Source organism: Labrus mixtus, chromosome 14 (assembly GCF_963584025.1).
Source record: "Labrus mixtus chromosome 14, fLabMix1.1, whole genome shotgun sequence".
NCBI lineage: Eukaryota > Metazoa > Chordata > Actinopteri > Labriformes > Labridae > Labrus > Labrus mixtus.
This window is the reverse complement of record NC_083625.1, coordinates 14,809,702-14,827,702: the sequence shown is the minus strand read 5'-3', so window position 1 is coordinate 14,827,702 and position 18,001 is coordinate 14,809,702. Positions and strand designations below refer to the sequence as shown.

The following is an 18,001-nucleotide window of genomic DNA, read 5'->3' as shown; positions in this document are numbered from 1 at the left end:
TGCCTCCTCTACAGCCGTTCATATTAATGTAAATCATAATTTAGAATACCTCAGCATTTGAATGAAAGAAGGATGACTACATATGTGATTTGAGTTGGACTTCAAAAATGTTGTCTGTATAGAAGCAGAGACATGCATGATTAAAGCTCTTATTTTTTCTCTTTCTCTCTACATGTTGGGCCTGACTGCAGAGCTCCAGATGTTACTCTGAGAGGAGGGGGCTACAGGAAGTATCCCACGGTATCCACGGTAACCTTGACATTCCATCCTGACCAAGTTCGCTGACATCTCCCATAATTCACTCTACTCTTTTCCTCGAGCCATAAAAAAACAAACATACACACTTATAGTCCCCAAACATGAATGCTCCATACAGTCTGGTTACACACTTATCTCTTCGATTTTGTTTACAGCTTACAGACAGCACTAATTCTCCCAGTGACCCAACACAAGTCAAAACTACCCATCCACTCACACGTTTAAACATGCGCAGATACACACACACCTTCCAGGGAAATGAATAACGGGTGTAAGCTGAGATAGCCGACAAAAACAGAAGAATGGTCCTGTGGTGTAAAGATGCTATAATGTCCTGAGCACACACACACACACACACACACACACACACACACACACACACACACACACACACACACACACACACACACACACACACACATACAACTTAAAATATCATTGCTGTGGAGTTGTGTTTAACTTTAAATATACAACTGGTCAGCTGTTGCTCAGTGGCAAAGTCAAACGTATTTCAACAGGAAGGTTGGGGGTTTGAAAGTGTCCATGGACAAGTCGCTGAGCCCCAAATTGCTCCCACGAGCAACAACTTGACTATGTGGTCACTTAGCAGCCTCTGCCATCAGTGTGTGAATGTGGAGTGAACTGGTGAACGGGACATGGAGTGTAAAAGCGCTTGGAGTGGACAGAAGAATAGAAAAGCGTTTTACAAGCCGAAGTTCATTTGCAATTTTTCTATGCTGAAATTTACCAATATTTTTATATAAAGTACGATAATAAAACAACTCCAACATGCCATAAGACAGTTACTCTATAATTATATTATATTGGATTATTGGATTATTATATTATATAATTATTATCTTATACTCTATTCTATACAATACACTGTATACAACAGAATACTGTATCTTATTGCACTATCCTATCCTAAAAAAATGAATTCATGTTTTTTACATTTGGTAAGTAAAAAGCTGCAATAACTTCCACCCCAAACTGTGTTATCACTGAAGTTATGAAAAGAAAAATTACAATCACCCCAACCTTGCTCTGATAGTTACACCTTATAAGTCAAGGCATTGTCTGATAAAAGTCCAAATAAAGCTCTGTCCATTTCCATCAAAATCTACGTTATTTGATACTTTTGGACTGGGAGTTAAGGTGTCTTTTTTTAACCTTCCTCTGGTAACAACTAAAGAATGATTACTGGGCTCTCTCATTATGTGGTGACAGCGAGAGTGATAAGAATCAGCTCTCCTTCACTCCTTCAATGGAGTCCCTGAGAGTTTTTCTTCCAAACACTCACACAGACTTTCACACAGGAAAACCTGCAACAAAGGGTTAAAACAATTGCCAAGGAGAAATCAGATTGAAATGAGGATGGATCTCATTTCAGTTTGTCTCTGTCACTTTTTTCTTTGCTCATGACCCATTTTTCTGTGCTGCCGCTGCTGCTGCAGGGATACAGAAAGGGAGAAAGGAGGAGGAGGAGGAGGAGAAGGAGGAGGGGGAGGTAAGGGAGGGATAACTTCAGTCCTCCTCATCTACAGAGAGACAGGCAGACAGAGAGATGGAAGAAAGAACCAGAGAGACAGACATGCAGGTAGGAAAAAAAGGTAAGAGCAGAAACGACAGACAGCTTCTGCTAGTAAACAGCTCTGTAGTTTGTGATACATAGCGGACACGTACACTCATCTGAGCAGCGTCTGTTCACTGAAGTCTGTAGACGATCTAACCTGCACATGTGTCTGAATCTTACAGTTTTGCAGGTGCAGGAGCTGATTTGCCTTTATGCACCCCCAGCATAGGCCAGTGATTGAGTAGCTAGATTGAATCAATCAGTCCTGTACTTTACCGGTTCAGTACCACCATGAGTCCTGCTGTTTCACTCAAATATTCAGTCTCACTCTGTCTTCCATCAAAAGCCATCACTTCTATCTGAGGGGCTTCTATTTCAGGAGCGACAGCTGATCATCAAAACACACAAACATCCTGTCATACGCAGCCATTCAAACAGGTCAACTCCTTCAGTGTGTGTGTGTGTGTGTGTGTGTGTGTGTGTGTGTGTGTGTGTGTGTGTGTGTGTGTGTGTGTGTGTGTGTGTGTGTGTGTGTGTGTGTTTAAAAGAGAGAGAACGACAGAGAGAGTGAGAGGCAGTACCTGTCGATGATAACGGGGTCTGAAGGTGTCTCATTACGGTTTCCGCAGCTCTTCTTGTCACAGCATCGACTGCAGGAAAAGGAGACAGTATAGAAGAAGTTTGAGTACAAAAAAAACCACTCAGACTTACAGTATATTACAACAGTGTGTTACAATGGGAGTGTTTCAGCATGATACTGTATGTCTCCAATGTTTTCAACCTAACACCAAATGCACAGAAAACTGATCAAATCTGTTTAAAACAGACCGAAAAGGAAACTCTGCAGCACCATCCAGGTCTACACTGACAGCACAGATAAAAAGAGATGTTCATGACATGACATGGAAAGTGAGTGTGAAGCAGGAAGTGTAAGAAAGAACACTTTTAGTGGGACAAGCCATTTGAGGAGCTTAACCATTTTAGCACATGTGAGTTATTAAAACAGATTTGTCACCAAATTGTAGACAAAGTCCTGACCTCTCATTTGAATGATTTTTCATATCTCACTCAAAAAAGGTTTTTTTGTTAATAATTTGCACTTCAGCACTGTGCACTCTTGTTGCACTGCACTGCTTGTTGCTGCAAGCCAAAACAAATTTCCTGGGCAAGTTATGAACACATACACATTAACAGCCTTTTCCACTTTCACTTTTCCCAGCATAAAGTGCACCTCGAATCCAAACCGTCCCTTGCAGGTGCCAGAAAAAGTCTGGAGATTTGCTGATGTTGTCCTTCCTCACACCAGTTCCAATACCTGAAGTTGTATGTCTGCCAATAATGAGTTCCACTATGATTTACTTCACATAAAAAGGCCTTTCTTTCTAAAACTGAACCGTGAAATCCCTCTTATTTTGAACACTTCTATACTGTGCGCATAATTGCTTCACTGATGTCTTTCTGCAGGGATGGATCATTTTGTCACAACTCTTTTTTTATTTTGTGCTAACGCCGAGTTAACCTAAATTTTTCTCTCATCACAATTTTTCTGTTTGCAGTCATCATATAAAATCAGTTCTTCATCATAACTCTAAAAAATAAGGTTTCCAGGGAAAGAAAATAAATCCACGATGGCAGAAGAGTGTCACTTCATGTGTACACTTGTTTGGAGTAGGAGGAAGAATTGATTTATAGTGAAACTAGTTCATTTATCACAAAGATTAATTATGTTATCATGTCATTTAAGATATATTGGAGGTACAACACTTGACCAAATTCATGATTATTAGATACTGGGAGCAAAATAGAAAAAAAGGGTCATTCATTATAAAGAGACAAAAGCGGGAAAAAAAGTTAAACACAACATCCTGCAATAACACAGGAGACAGACAATATCCCTGAAACTGTTATTGTTTGAAATCCGCAGCAACACGTCCTATGGATCTGAACCTCTACAGGCTCATATTGATTATTTTGAGTGCAGACTTGCCATGCATCACGTTTGGAACACTATGAGAAAACTTCCAGTCAATCCTAATTGTACTGATGAACAGGTGAGGCGCAGGGGGGAGGAGGATTGAAGAGGCCTGAGGCACAGAGGAGGAGTGGGTGGGACACACACAAACACACACTCACACAAGAAAGAAAAAAAAAAAAGCTGGCATGTGCACCACAATTCACACATCTGTAGAATGAAACTGTCAAAGCTTTCCTGCGTTCATCAATTATGAATAAAGGTGTAAGCAGGAGAAGAGTGAAAGGGTGAGCGTGGGAGGGAAAGCTAAAACAAGGGGGGGGGGGGGGTTTGGGTGGGAAGAAGAGGAAGGGGAGAAGTCTCAGGTTTCTCAGCGTCACAGATGGCAGAGGTGGAAAGAAAGAAGCTGATACGTTACACCTCACACATTGTCTCTACTATCTAACTCCTCGCTCTCTACTCTCTGTCACATCCTGTCTGCAGCTCTATGAACTGGGTCACTTTGTGGGACCATCGCAGCACCAATGATAGGTCTGAGAGGTGGACGGGAGATAAGGGGTGAGGAGGGGGGTTAGCAGATGAGGAGCAGAGATTAAGGGGAGGACAGTGCAGGAAGAGGGGAAGGAGAGCAGAGTGGAGGATGTTATAAATGGAGGGGGAAGGGGGGAGGGAAAAAGGAAGGGGCAGGATGGGGTAATGTAGCACTTATTGCTATGGATCCTGGTGATCTAATCATGTGCTCACACACCCCTCCTCCTCCAATACACACACCATACACAGCCTGCACACCCACTTTGAAACAATAGAGTCACAACAGCATGAACTGAACAGAGCATTTTCACTTGTTCAAACTGTGAAAATGTAACTTCTGTAACAAAGTGTCGCTGTGAAGAGTCCTCAAGTAGTGACACAGTTAGTCACATCGGCAGGGAGATCTGTTTAGAAAGATTTTTAAAATTATATATTAACAATATTGAGAATTTGCATCAGCGATTTAATAATTGTATAATTTATATCATTGTAAAAGTTAGGATAATGTGTTCAGGACAATCTTTTGTCCCACCTCAAATAAACACACACTGTGCATATATACTTTAAACATACACATCCTATCCCACAGCCTGACTTCACTAAATATCATGTTTTTGTAACATTGAGAATATAAGCTCTCCATCCACCACCTGTTCTCATGATTATCTTGATAACCAACAAAATTCCATTTATATCTGTCTCATCTGGACATTTGAGTGTCGTACGAACTCTCTCAGTTGAAGCCAGTTATTGTCCTTCTTTGAGTGAGTCAGAATTTAAAAAATGCTCTTTATTAGCTAAGTTATTATCTTTATTATTATCTTACTGCCAAAGAGAACTATCCAGCAGTTTCTTATAAAATCTAAATTGAATTTTAAAGAAGTGCTTACTGCAAGTTCAATATTTGCTAAGGTTTCTCATGTGCATCTTTTAACCATTTTAAAACACTGCTGGCCTATCATTCCAAATGTCTTTAGCCAAACATTTGTTCAACAGACAGAATGTTCTCTAAATCTATTTTGGTAGATTGAGGGTCCAAAAGTTGAAAAAGAAACCAAATATGGCAGCTTAAATTGTCTGTAATTAAATAAAATGTCTTAAAAAATGTATGCACAGACATCTGAAATACTTCCAACGAAACAGAATGAAAAAGCATTGAGGTTTTTCCATATTCCACCGAACTATCAAACATGAAGCTCCAATAGAACTGGAACAAGATGATACATAAACAACGAGGAATAAATCTTTCATTTTCAAGCTAAACTGTTTGAGAAACAAAACTTCCGTTACATAAATTTAACCCACCAGTGGGGTTAAATATAAGATTTCTAAACATGACATTGGTCACTTTTGTCCAAGCACGAGCAAAACTTCTCATGTGTTGGTGGCAGGGATCCAAACAGGTTTGCGTCGCAGGTCTGTGCTCTGGCAGATTGGCTGCGAGCATATGGCTAATAGCAGCACTGTGACAATGAGCCACACTGATTAATGGACGCCCTGCGCTCTTTGTGCGTGTGTTACATGTATGTGTGTTGTGTGTGTGAGACCCCCCTGCAGAATCAGCATGTGAGAACACAAGGAAACGGCCGTAACTCTGACCTCAGCTGCTGCTCCAGACGAGCAATGTTTTCAATGTCGTACTGTCTGGAAATGTTGAAACACTGGAGACTTTACCAGCAGTTCAGGTAATTTGGTACATTTAATACAAACTGTTTATTATTGTCCACGTCCTGCATGATAAACAGCAATATCTTACCATATATTTAGTTTGCCAAATACTATTCATTTAGAAATTCCCTGTAAATCTTATCAGAATTTCAATGTGTTCTCTTGGAAACCCCTTCAGCAGGAGGAATATTATTCAGCAGCATGTATAGAATAAAATATTAGTGTTCCTGGTTTCACTGCTAAAGTCCCTGCTTGTGCATATAGATGAACCCCAATTTATATTGTAACACTTAAAGTTGTTCAGTGACAAGGTCAGGGAATAAGAACAACTTAATTCATGTGCTAAATTTGAATTTTTATAACTGTGGAGTGCACGAGGGAGCGTGCATATGCATACTCCTTTGTGTCTAATGTGTTTGTGTGTGTGTGTGGTTTCTGTGTGTGTGTGTGTGTGTGTGTGTGTGTGTGTGTGTGTGTGTGTGTGTGTGTGTGTGTGTGTGTGTGTGTGTGAAAGAGACCCTGCCTATATTTTATAGTCAGATTGTGCAGAAAGGCCCATTTGTTAGCTATGAAACAACAGGAGGGTTCAGATTGACTAATGAGTTTCTCTGTGTCCTAATTAACCAGGCGTCTCTCACACACAAGCTAACATACTGAGGATGCATCCACACACACTGTGTTTTCCATTGTATAGGATAGGTTGGTAAAATGCCTCTATAAATAGAGCTCTTTCATCCAACCTACTTCCAGTAAGAAATTCATCTTTAGCTTATAATTAAAGCAACGACTCTGAAAGCTAAGAAACTCATCTTCCTCAACAGATATGGATACATGTGCGTGGATCTGGGTGTGTATGTGTGTGGGGAGGTTAATGAGAGTGACAAAATAAGAATTGTATTGAGTACAGAGAGGTGATGGGTGAGAACTTTTTGCAAGTAAGCTGCAGACAAAAAAAGAAGAAGATGAGAGTAGAGGAGAGTAAAGGAGAAGCTGGAGTGATTGTTTGCAGACGGTGAGACGAATAAAGTAGAGCAGTAGGAAGAACTAGATTTGATGCACTGATTCTTTACCTGCACATGATCTCGTGTGTGAGTAGCACTCTGCACATCTCAGGGTTCTTGTCTTGGCCTTCATAAATGATGGGCTGTGGAGGTAGACAGAAGAGAAAATACAGAATGACTCAGAGAGCACACAGGAATACAAACAGGACTTAATTCCAGCAATTAGCCTGGTCCAGTTTTGACAGGTTGTCAGTTTAAAGTTTCCTCCTTCCTAACAGATTATGGATTCAGGTCACAAAAAAAAAGTATTCTCAGTTAGGCTGAAAATAGACTTGGTAAAATCCAAAGTCTTACAAGTACAATTATCTTGATGCTATTGTTATTTAAATACAACGTTGCAAAATAGGGCTAAGCAAAAAAAGTCAATACATCAAAGTAATGCAATATTTTTTTTCCACGATTACGATATAGATCCACTCCTCATATTGATCCATTAATCCATTAAATGGATAAGGAAGTCCTTTTGTTTCCCGTAAATGTATGTAATCATAAAGACCTCCTGTAGATGTCGCTATTAAGCAAGTGGGCTGGCTCCTTGAAACAAAGTAGTGAGACATTATTTTATCGTTGTACAGCAGTTACTCAACAACACACTAATGAACATGCCTACAGCTCCACACAAACCTGAGAGATGAAGCTAGATTTTGTTTGTTCGTTCTACAGTACACAGTACTCGCGACGGTACAAAATAACAGGTCGCCAAATACAGACGTTTTGTGAAATCCTTTCGGCGTCTCATTAAGATGCACAAGTTACGTCAGTGTGTGCTAGAGACCAACAGAGTACACAGGAGACAGACAGTGACTCGTTTTTATTTAGTCCCGACCTGCAGAGTCTTTGTTGTGAGCTCTAGAGTTCTGCACAATGACTGACACAGAAGTGTTCCAAACACAGCAACATGAGGAAAGAACTGAGGCCAGGAGCTGTGCAGACCCCACACTACTGGATCATGAGTAATAATTGAAATAGAATATGTTACAATAGGCTAGGTCTCCTATTTTGAAATCCTCCTCGTCGAGACTTTTGTTGGTGTAAACAGTATTTAAAATAAGTGAGTGTGTATATTCAGTGGCTCTTTCTCTACCAGCATTGTCTGCAGGCTGCGAATGAACAACAAGAAAGTTCACAATTTTGGGTGCACAGGGTTTATATTTTTGTTGCCATGGTATTGAATCAGGAATTAATACATGATTTGTATTAGTAACTAATAAAGTAAAGTATTGAAGATGAAATTCCCCTGTTATAATACATTCAAATAAAATTTTGACATAAATGCTTTTGACTCAATAACACAGGAAGCTGTATTCTCTTAATAAGAGTATTGTAAAGTATTGTGCAATATGTCTGGTGTCATTATCCATGCTTCATGTTACGTATCCTATTGTGAGGTCCTTGCCAATAACCAGCCCTATGTTGCAAACTTTAAAAAACAAAGACTATCCTCAGTAAATAGGATAGGGGATGGGGAATGTTTTATATATAATTGTGGCACAGAGAAATATGTTTCATCAGGCTTTGACAACACAAAGACAACTTGTAAGCACGATCAATTGATTTTTCTTTTGTTGGTCTTTTCATGAAAATGGTTCAAATCAAACAAATATATCGCAAGCTATTTGAGTTACTTCATATTAAACAACAGCAGATCATTCACAATCTTGTAAGATGCAACGAAGCACCGTCAGTCAAACCTCATGTTCTGCATTAGTGCACAGGTGCATCAAAACTTATTTGCATGTTTTCAAACCACTGCACTCTACAGCTGATAGGAAATGACTACAGTCATTTCAGCAGTGCTCTGTTGGAAATCAAAGTGGTGTTGGGTCTCTAGTTTTTTTTTTCCTATTTGAGTTTTGCAGCGTTCATTTTCTTCCATTAGCATCACAGGCAGAGAATCACTGTCCAAAGTTTCCACTTCAGCTCCAAAAACACAAAGTTGCAGCAGTGACACCTCAAAACCATGTACACTCACATACACACACTGTCTATGGGCTGGATTTATGTCACAACCTTCCCAACACACAAAGTCAAAACAAAACAAAACAAGACTTCATCTACTCAAAGAATCCGGTTTTATACTGTAAGAGCAGTCACCATGTTTTCTGCTTCATAATTGTGTCTTCACTTTTGGTAAGAAGGCTCAAAATAAAGCAAAAGCAGAGCCACAAACTGCTTAGCCATCTATCAATCTATACACCTGCCTAACAGTCTTTGGTCTATTCCAGTCTGTTTGATCTGTCGATCCAAACTGCAGAAAGTCTCACTGAGTGTCAAGCTCACTTTTTCTGAAGGAGCAGTGAAAACGTTTCTCTGTCCTCTCTCATCGTCTTCAGCCGGGGTTCAGACTACCCAGACTACCACCATGAGTTGGTAAATAAATGTCCTTTAGCAGAGTGAAGGCTGGCAGATGATGCAACAAAACTGAGGTGACTAATGAATAAACCTGACCTATGTGTTCCAGCTGGGCCAAGCGGTGCATGAACCAAGCCATGACAACTGAGCCTCTTAATTTGTTTGTCACAAGAAAACTAGCTTGGAGTGTTGCAGCGCTTATAGCAAGCAGTTACTCTCCAGGAGCACTGATACAATAATGTGGTAGCTTGAAGCATTTCATGCTAACAGCTAGTTTTCTCATGACCCTCTGTGTTTTCTGGAATTGGAGACCCCCACTTGTCTCAGGGCCCAGGGGCCCTTGTCAGTTATGATTTTCCATGCATGGGCGTATATTCAGATTGAAAAACCTCTGCAGGAAATAAATCGACACCTGAGCCTGGAGCCTGCAGGGGGCCAGGACTCCGGGTTTGTGCATGCTCAGTCAGCCGTGAAATATAATACAAAAATAATGTAACTTCAAAGCAGAGAGTGCAGCTACAGGTAGACAGAGCTGGTGCTGATATTTAAAAAGCCATATCTTTCAAAGAAGATGTACAAAGTGCCAGATGTAATGGTGGAGGAGGGTGTGTGTGTGTGTGTGTGTGCGCTGGTAGCCAACAGGGAGGCAAATTCATCCTTAGACAAATATCATAACTGAAAATATTTCAGTGCAGCCAAAGCAAAGAAGCTCCTGTTAACACAGTACTGACAATCCTCCAACAGACACAACATTTGAGACTGTTTTGCTGATCTCTCTCTAATTTATTAAAGTAGTGAATAATGGCTTCATGAAAGCAAGTGTGGGAAGCAGCAGGAAAACATAGCAATAAAGAACAGGTATGTCTGTGTTTGAGCTGCTCATTGTGAGAAGAGAGAGGGTCAGACAACTTCCTCTGAACTTGTTTCCTCGCTGGACAATCATGCATCAATGCCATCTCAACTGCCCTCGTCCTCGCTCCTTTTTGTGCACTTTTGCTTTGTTCTCTCCCTATTTCTCTCTCTCTCTCTCTCTCTCTCTCACACTCACACACACACATAACAAAAACATACCTGCTCAGGGCAAGGTGAGTGCATTTATCTTTTTGTAACAGAATCAGGTTCTGAACCTGAGTGTCCCTCCAAAATTCACAAACAGGTCAGTGAATTTATCGGTTTTCTTTTTCGTTACGTTCGGTGAAACAAAACAAAAGTGTTCAGATTCATAGTTCTGATATAATGACTGACTCGACACACACATGCATTCACTCTCTCAATTAACTATGAAAAGGGACAGTTTGGTTGTGCTGTAAAGAACATGTCCTCATACCAACATTACCAGAAAGAGTTGATTGCCAATGACTACAGTTCATCTGTTTCTAGTGAGTCTCAGTTTTTTAAGTCACACTTGGGCTTTACTTAAGTGGTATATGACTGAGAAGAAACCAAATGTTCTTCCAGTTAATGGGTCACAAGTCTGACAAAATAATAACATCATGATCCAAATTCATAAAAAGTAAAAAATTATATTTCTGTCAGGTCTGTCCTCAAGAGAAGAAAACAGTTTTAAGAAAAAGCTTGTTTGTTCAGGAAGTTAGGAAACCTTAACGCTGATTGGCTTTCACTGTACAGCGTCAAGCAAGTTGTTCACTCAAGTTGAAGACTTTGATCAGACAGATTTTTAGCTGCTATACATGTCATCGTCAGATAATTGCCAATGGAATGTCATTAGCACAGATTGGGTTACTGCATAAACTTTAGCATGATGATACATGATTAGTCAATAGTACTCATACTAAAAACAGAAACCACACCTCCAGAATCTGACAGTCCTTTCCTTGTTTTAGCCCTGTTCGGACTTCAAGGGTTCCTATTTCAACATCATGGCTGCTAAAAAAAAAAAAACACAGTCAACCATAAAAGTTGCTAACCTCAGAATAATTACACTTAGCTGATCTCTTTGGTTTTAAATATCACTCGGATTTCATGGTAATTGAGAAATCTGCAGCTACCCAAAGACGAATCTGAAAATATTTTCACCATCGCCTGTCACAGGATCCTGCGTGAGTAACTTCCTCTACCATCCAGGCCTATGTTTGTCTCTGCTTCTCCTTCACACTGTCACCTTTCCTGCTCTGCTCTTATCTTCCATGTGCTTTTTTTCCCTCCTCTGTCTCCTCCCTCTCTCCTCCTCACCAGGCCTTTCATGCAGCAACTCCACCACTCGCTCCTCCACCTTTGAAGTAGCGTGACATGCGCGGCGTGTAAACAAGGAACCGTTAAGCGAGGGAACACACTTCCTCCTGTGTTAGTGTCAGGTCGACGAGCAAGCGAGTGATCCAACGGGGCTGCATTGACAGACGCTTTATTCTGCGGGACAGAGTCGTGATAAACCACTCGCCTAAAACTGCTTCAGAAGATTATAGGAGGCGCTCTCTTCCTCCTTCTCCTCCTACGTTCAACTCAAATACAGCGGCCCTCTCAGAACAGAAACACGCAGACAGGTAGAAGCACAGAAGTAGCAGAATGTCAGACCGAGGTGGCAGCTTTAGGTACCAAACGTCAGCGTAGGCAGAAAAATCACAATCGCAGCTTTGAAATAGACAGTCAGTGATATGAGACCCAGTTATATGTTCAACACAATACACAAATAAAAAAAAGCATTTTCATACTTATTTAAATGGTCATGGGTTTCTTTTCTTTTTCTTTTTTTTACAAAGAGAATTTATTGTCACTTAATAGAATTAGAATATTGTTAATGAGCCATGAAGGTTATAGGTGCAGCAATGAGTGTATAACAAAAATTTCACGTGTCCTTTCTTATCCTTACCTCGGCCTGTCTTTGGAGTTTGGGGGATCATCTTTCTAACAGGTACAAGGTAGACTATTGTTGCGACCCCAGTCTGTTCTGCACTTGGAATCTTACTTCACTAACAACCTACTCATGGCAGCTGACTCCGGACTTTTAACCATCCTCCTTGATCTGAGTGCGGCCTTCAACACCATCTCTCATAACATACTCCTTGATAGACTAGCCTCCAGTGGAATCACTGACACACCCTTACAATGGTTTACATCCTATCTATCTGGTCACACTCAGTTCATTCAACTCAAAATCTTCAAATCCCAGTCATTTCCAGTCACTACCGGTGTTCCTCAGGGTTCTCTCCTGGGCCCCCTTCTGTTCATCATCTATCTCCTTACTCTGTGCCATTTTTTCCCGTAAATTTAACATCCAGATCCATTGCTACGCGGATGACTCCCAGCTCTACCTGTCCACCAAACCCACCTCCTCCCTTCCGCCTACTTCCCTTTCTGGTTGCCTACAGGAAATCAAATCCTGGTTCTCCTGCAACTTCCTGAAATTAAACAGTGACACAACCAAGGTTCTCCTCATTGGCACCAAATCCACAATTTCAAAACTTGACAATTTGTCTCTCACTTTTGATCACTCCTCAGTTAAGTCAGTCAATTTCATTAGATTCAGTATTAAAGTGTTTAGTTTGAGATCATAGTGTTCGTATCAGCCTCACATTGTTATTCTTCATGTTGTTGATGCTTTATTAAAAAGATGCAGTTTTGTATTTTGATGTAAAAAAAACCCTGTCAAAATAGAATCACCATTCTCCTATTCACCTCAATTACGTACAGAAGCCCCTCTTTTTTAAAATGTAATATTCAATGAGAACTGATGCAAACTTGTTCAGAAAGACAACAGGAGCCTAGACCGGAGTGATTGCGATTGTGATTATGTGTGTGTGTGTGTGTGTGTGTGTGTGTGCGCGCGTGTGTGTGTGTGTGTGTGCACGTTTGAGTGTGTGTGTGTGGATAGAGAAAGCGACCATGACATCACCAACTAAGCAAACCACACGACTGTTTTGGTCTGACCACCTGTTACTGTTCCACTCCTTTACCACTGGGAGTAACACATTCATACACACTCACACACAGATTATTCCTCCGTGTTAAACATTGCCTTAGTGCCTAATGCATATACATCAGCAACAGATACCTGTACTGTATCCCATTCCATTATGTATACCTCTCTCCCGATAACTCTCTCTCACACCTACTAAATCAACTACTACACACACATGTACAGACCAGCACAGGAAGATGTCCACAGGTGCAGCACACACCTGCATACATCCTCTTTAGGAAATATGACTGTCTCTTTACAAATTGAAATGATCTCTTATGTAGGTGAAAGAGTGAACAAAGATTTAATTTTCCTTAGACAGCGGCAACCATTGCCTTTTGTTTTTGTGATTGAGTGTGAGTGTGTTTGCATGGTCAAATCCAATGTCTTTTTTCTCTCCAATTTATACTGCAGAGTCCACATTATTCCATGTGAATGTGTATGTGTGTGTAGCTGGCTGTCACCCACCGTAGCTTAAGAGCGTTACTAGTAAACAGTGTGGTCCCTTAGGCCAGCCAAATACACACACATACGCAGCATGTGGTGCAGCGTGGAAGCAGAAATGTGAGACTCTATCCGGGCCTGCAGTCACATTAGCACATATTCAGATCATAGCATGGCTTCTTGGCTCCTCAAACTATCATATACACACAAACCAGACACACACACACACACACACACACACACACACACACACACACACACACGCACACACGCACACACACACACATACACACACACACACACACAAGACTTCACCCAGTTAATCATCAAAACTCGGTTTCTTGTGCAAAACATTCAAAATCAGCCCTCACTCTTAACTGTTTACCTGAGAAACATAAAGCACAAACACTAAACGTGATCTTCCCTCTCCTTCTCTAACTCTCTCTCTCTCTCCCCCATAAAGCGTCATATCAACAATAGCACAAAAAAATTAACAGAAAAATTGGATCTGATCAGAAAACGCTTGCTGCTCGGCAGACCAAATCCCAGAGGTGCCGTTATATCTTTCCCACTTGCTTGTGTGAGCAGTAGCAGCGTTGTGCCCCTGTTCCTCGCTGCCTCCTCGCTCTAATCACAGCGAGAGAAGAAGTGCATGTGAGAACGCCCGGAGCCATACGCTGTGTGTGTGCCCCCACCCACCCACGCATACACAGACACACATCATAGACACCCACCCACAGGATCACACCCACACACAACACACATAAATGTTTTTGTGTGTGAAAGTACATGCAGAGAGAGGAAGGCGGCAGGGTACAGGCGGATCAGTGGAGCAGCTCATTGTCAGGGAGGTAACAGGAGAGGTGACAGACCTCTATGAGAAAGAGAGAGATTGTGTGTGTGTGTGCGTGCGTGCGTGTGCTTGTGTGTGTGTGTGTGTGTGTGTGTGTGTGTATGTGTGTGTGAAAATGTGTGTTTACCTGTTTAGTCATGGAGTCTATGAGTCGAACGTAAAAGTCCTGTTCTGTTCTGATGCCTGTTTGAATGCAGAAGACAAGAAAAAAATTCACAAAGATTTTAACAAAGCATAACAGAATACAAAATAGTTTAAAAAATGCTAATTTCAGTAAAGATAGAAATGTGATTTTTACACTACGGTTCTGCACGTCAGGAAGCTTTTAAATTAAAGAGGTCACATCTATAAATCATACAGACAGAAAGAGTACTTTATTAATTCCCATGGGGGAATTAGATATATATGGTATGGGAAAAACTTTTTTGTGTGAAATCTTGTTAATAATTTTATTTCTTTCAGCTTGAAAAATATGAATTGGTCCAAAAAACACAAGCACATTATCAAAGCAGCTGCTCAAACATGCAAACAGACTATAAGACTATAAGAGCTGCAACTTCATTTGCATAGTTAATTATTATTTTCTGGATTTCATGTTTGTACATTTATATTTACTTTATGGATAGCTTTATTTAAAAGGATCACAAGTCAAAGGTTTGGTCACCTCAGGAGAGGCCAGTGTGTGTCTGGGTTTCGTAAAATGAAGCCATAAGTTCTAATTATTAAAATAAACTTTCTCAGCATCGTTTTGTTTTTTTAGGTTGTAATTCTGAGTCAAGTCTGTTTCAATGAGATATTACAAAGGACTTTGTAATTATACAACATGTGACACAGTCTATTTTTACACCCCTGACCCTCTGTTCTAGAAAACTGTGAACCCATTAGACGTCCATTAAAGGGTTTAATGTGTGATGTTTAATGCCTGAACCTTACAGTTAATAGCATCGAAAAAGGCTTTGCTACATCCGCTCATACATGCAAGTGATATAAAAATCAATAATGGCAGTTAACAAATTGAATGCCCACATGTCTCAACCTCAGAGGCTGCAGCTGTGAGTTTCCTGCCAGTTTCTGTTGTTCCCCTGCTGATAGGCCCGAAAAAAACCACAATCCACAGCCACCACTACAACATGCAAACAGACACACACACACAGCCCGCTGCAGTCTGGACTAACTCATTCACGGACAGTGACAGGAATGACGCCATGAGTTTTTGCACAAATCATCTGCAACAGCTGCTCTCAAATGGTGACATTTTTTCCCAGCAATTGGTGAAATGACAGTTTGAAAATATAACAGTGCAGTTTGTATGACGTAAAAAAAAAAGTATGGCGGCCTGTTGCCAATCCGCTCCACATTTCTGCTCATTAAATATGATTTAAAAAAAATATATAAGCTGCTTCCTGAGTGTAAATTCTGATGATTGCAGGAGACAACAGCCAATCACACTAACGTGGTCAAATCTGTATAAGTGTGTGTGTGTGTGTGTGTGTGTGTGTGTGTGTGTGTGTGTGTGTGTGTGTGTGTGTGTGTGTGTGTGTGTGTGTGTGTGTGAGTCCTTACTCACCGTTACTGTACAGAAGCTGCAGCCGGTAATGAATCCCGTTATTGGTCTTTTCTCCGCTCGACTCCTTAACACACACACACACATACGCACACACACCCGCACAAACACACACACACACACACACACACACACACACACACACACAAACAGATTTATTGAAATTTTAGGTAAATCGATAAACGTACATTTTCTGCACTTTAAACTTATAGAGTCATTCACAGCGGTCAGGCAATAAATAAACACGTGATTAATGTTCACAGCGCACACAACATCACCACGTGCAATCATAATGTTATTGTGGCTTTTTAATTTCTCTGTAATCACTGGTTATGTTTGCAGGGCGAATAAATCCAGCACTGAATCGTCCCGCTATGTAGGCCTATCTCATTTAAAAGGAGTCATAATTGATGAGGAGGGCCGGCCGCTGTTTATATAAAACAAGTGGTTGTGGTGATGAGCTGTAAATTAAATGTATTTGACCGACGCAATACGCGATGAGGTTTGATTATTTGTACCAGTCACAAAAATGATCAAAGGAAGATTTGTTAGAGTTAACAGTTTGTGTAAAAATTGTTTCAGATGTAGGCCTATGTATTTCATAATAATAATAATAATAAAAATAATATAAAAAATAATGATAATAATAGGCCTAATAACAAAATGATAATAAATGAGGGGAATCTTTTATTTAATTGTTTTTGCTAATGTTTAAGTTGTGACAGTACTAGAAATACAACACGGCATTAACAGACAACAATAGAATAATCGGGCTCTTAGAAAATATACATTTGAAATGATCTCTTGTGCACCCACTTTTTCTTTCTCGATGAAGTCCACGAAGTTGGTCCTCTCGATCTCCACCGGCTGGCCCTGCCGGTCGTACAGAGCCAGGACGAAGTGGAAGAAGTTGGACTTGCGGAGGTTTGAGGGCGGCTGCTTCTCAAAGTGAGCCCGGGCCAGACCCACTCCACTGCGGACACACAGACGAGGACAAGTCGGTGTTAGGTATGGTGTAGGACAGAGGAAATTAGGATTTTGTAAAGGTGGAAGCAAATAATATCATGATCTGTAAAAAGCAGCCTAGGCATATTTTATTTCTTTAACTTGGTAATAGATAGCCTACATTTCTTAGTTAGACTATATTTTCATGAGGGTGTCGTTTCTAATCCATTCTTTAATTAATTCAATTTGTTTGAGTTTAATGGGGCTTTTATTGACGATTGGTCTGTGACAGGAGGTCATGGTTTCTCCACCTTTAAATAGGCTATCTCACACTTAGTAAACCAAAGGGGAAAATGCCCTAATATACAACCATGTGTGTTTAGAAAGGGGAAACACTGATCATTTTTACTCACTTACACTCAAAGAATCAGCATTTTTAATGTGTTTTGATTTCATTCAATTTAACCTCAGTCAGTTTGATGCACGTTTCGTGTGCTTAAAATGGCACACGTGCTGTTTTTAAAAGTTAAATTCGTTATCTATAGAGCATACTGACTATTTGAAATGTTTTGGAGCTCTATCCTGACCTCAAACATAAACTATCATAGTAATCAATCCAGATTTCTCCCCCGGACAGCAGTTCCGTCTGGACCTTAAAGACTTCTGCAGGGTCCTGACAAAACAAAATCTGATTGTTTCCTTCACCCTGAGCAGAGCTCACCTCTGGGCGGCTGTGTTGGCGTCCAGCACGCCGCCCCCCTGCATCCAGCTCCGGACAGTGTTCATTCCTCCCAGCGGCTCCTCCTTCAGGCTGCTGCCGCTTCTCTGGATGCTCTCCTGGATCCCAAACATGAACAAACC

General features: G+C 40.7%; 1 protein-coding gene across 2 annotated transcripts in view; it reads right to left on the bottom strand.

Annotated features, from left to right (window-relative positions):
• Window positions 1–18,001, bottom strand: part of LOC132988121 (transcription factor COE1-A-like) — an 82,417-nt gene extending 64,416 nt beyond the window's left edge. For both annotated transcript variants that reach the window (XM_061055274.1, XM_061055275.1), the window contains exons 1-6: window positions 17,862–18,001; window positions 17,012–17,168; window positions 16,199–16,262; window positions 14,759–14,814; window positions 7,076–7,149; window positions 2,416–2,484 (exon numbers count right to left, since the gene is read on the bottom strand). In XM_061055274.1, the coding sequence (XP_060911257.1) occupies window positions 2,416–2,484; window positions 7,076–7,149; window positions 14,759–14,814; window positions 16,199–16,262; window positions 17,012–17,168; window positions 17,862–17,992 (551 nt within the window). In that variant the 5' untranslated portion in view covers window positions 17,993–18,001. The remainder of the gene's footprint in view (window positions 1–2,415; window positions 2,485–7,075; window positions 7,150–14,758; window positions 14,815–16,198; window positions 16,263–17,011; window positions 17,169–17,861) is intronic.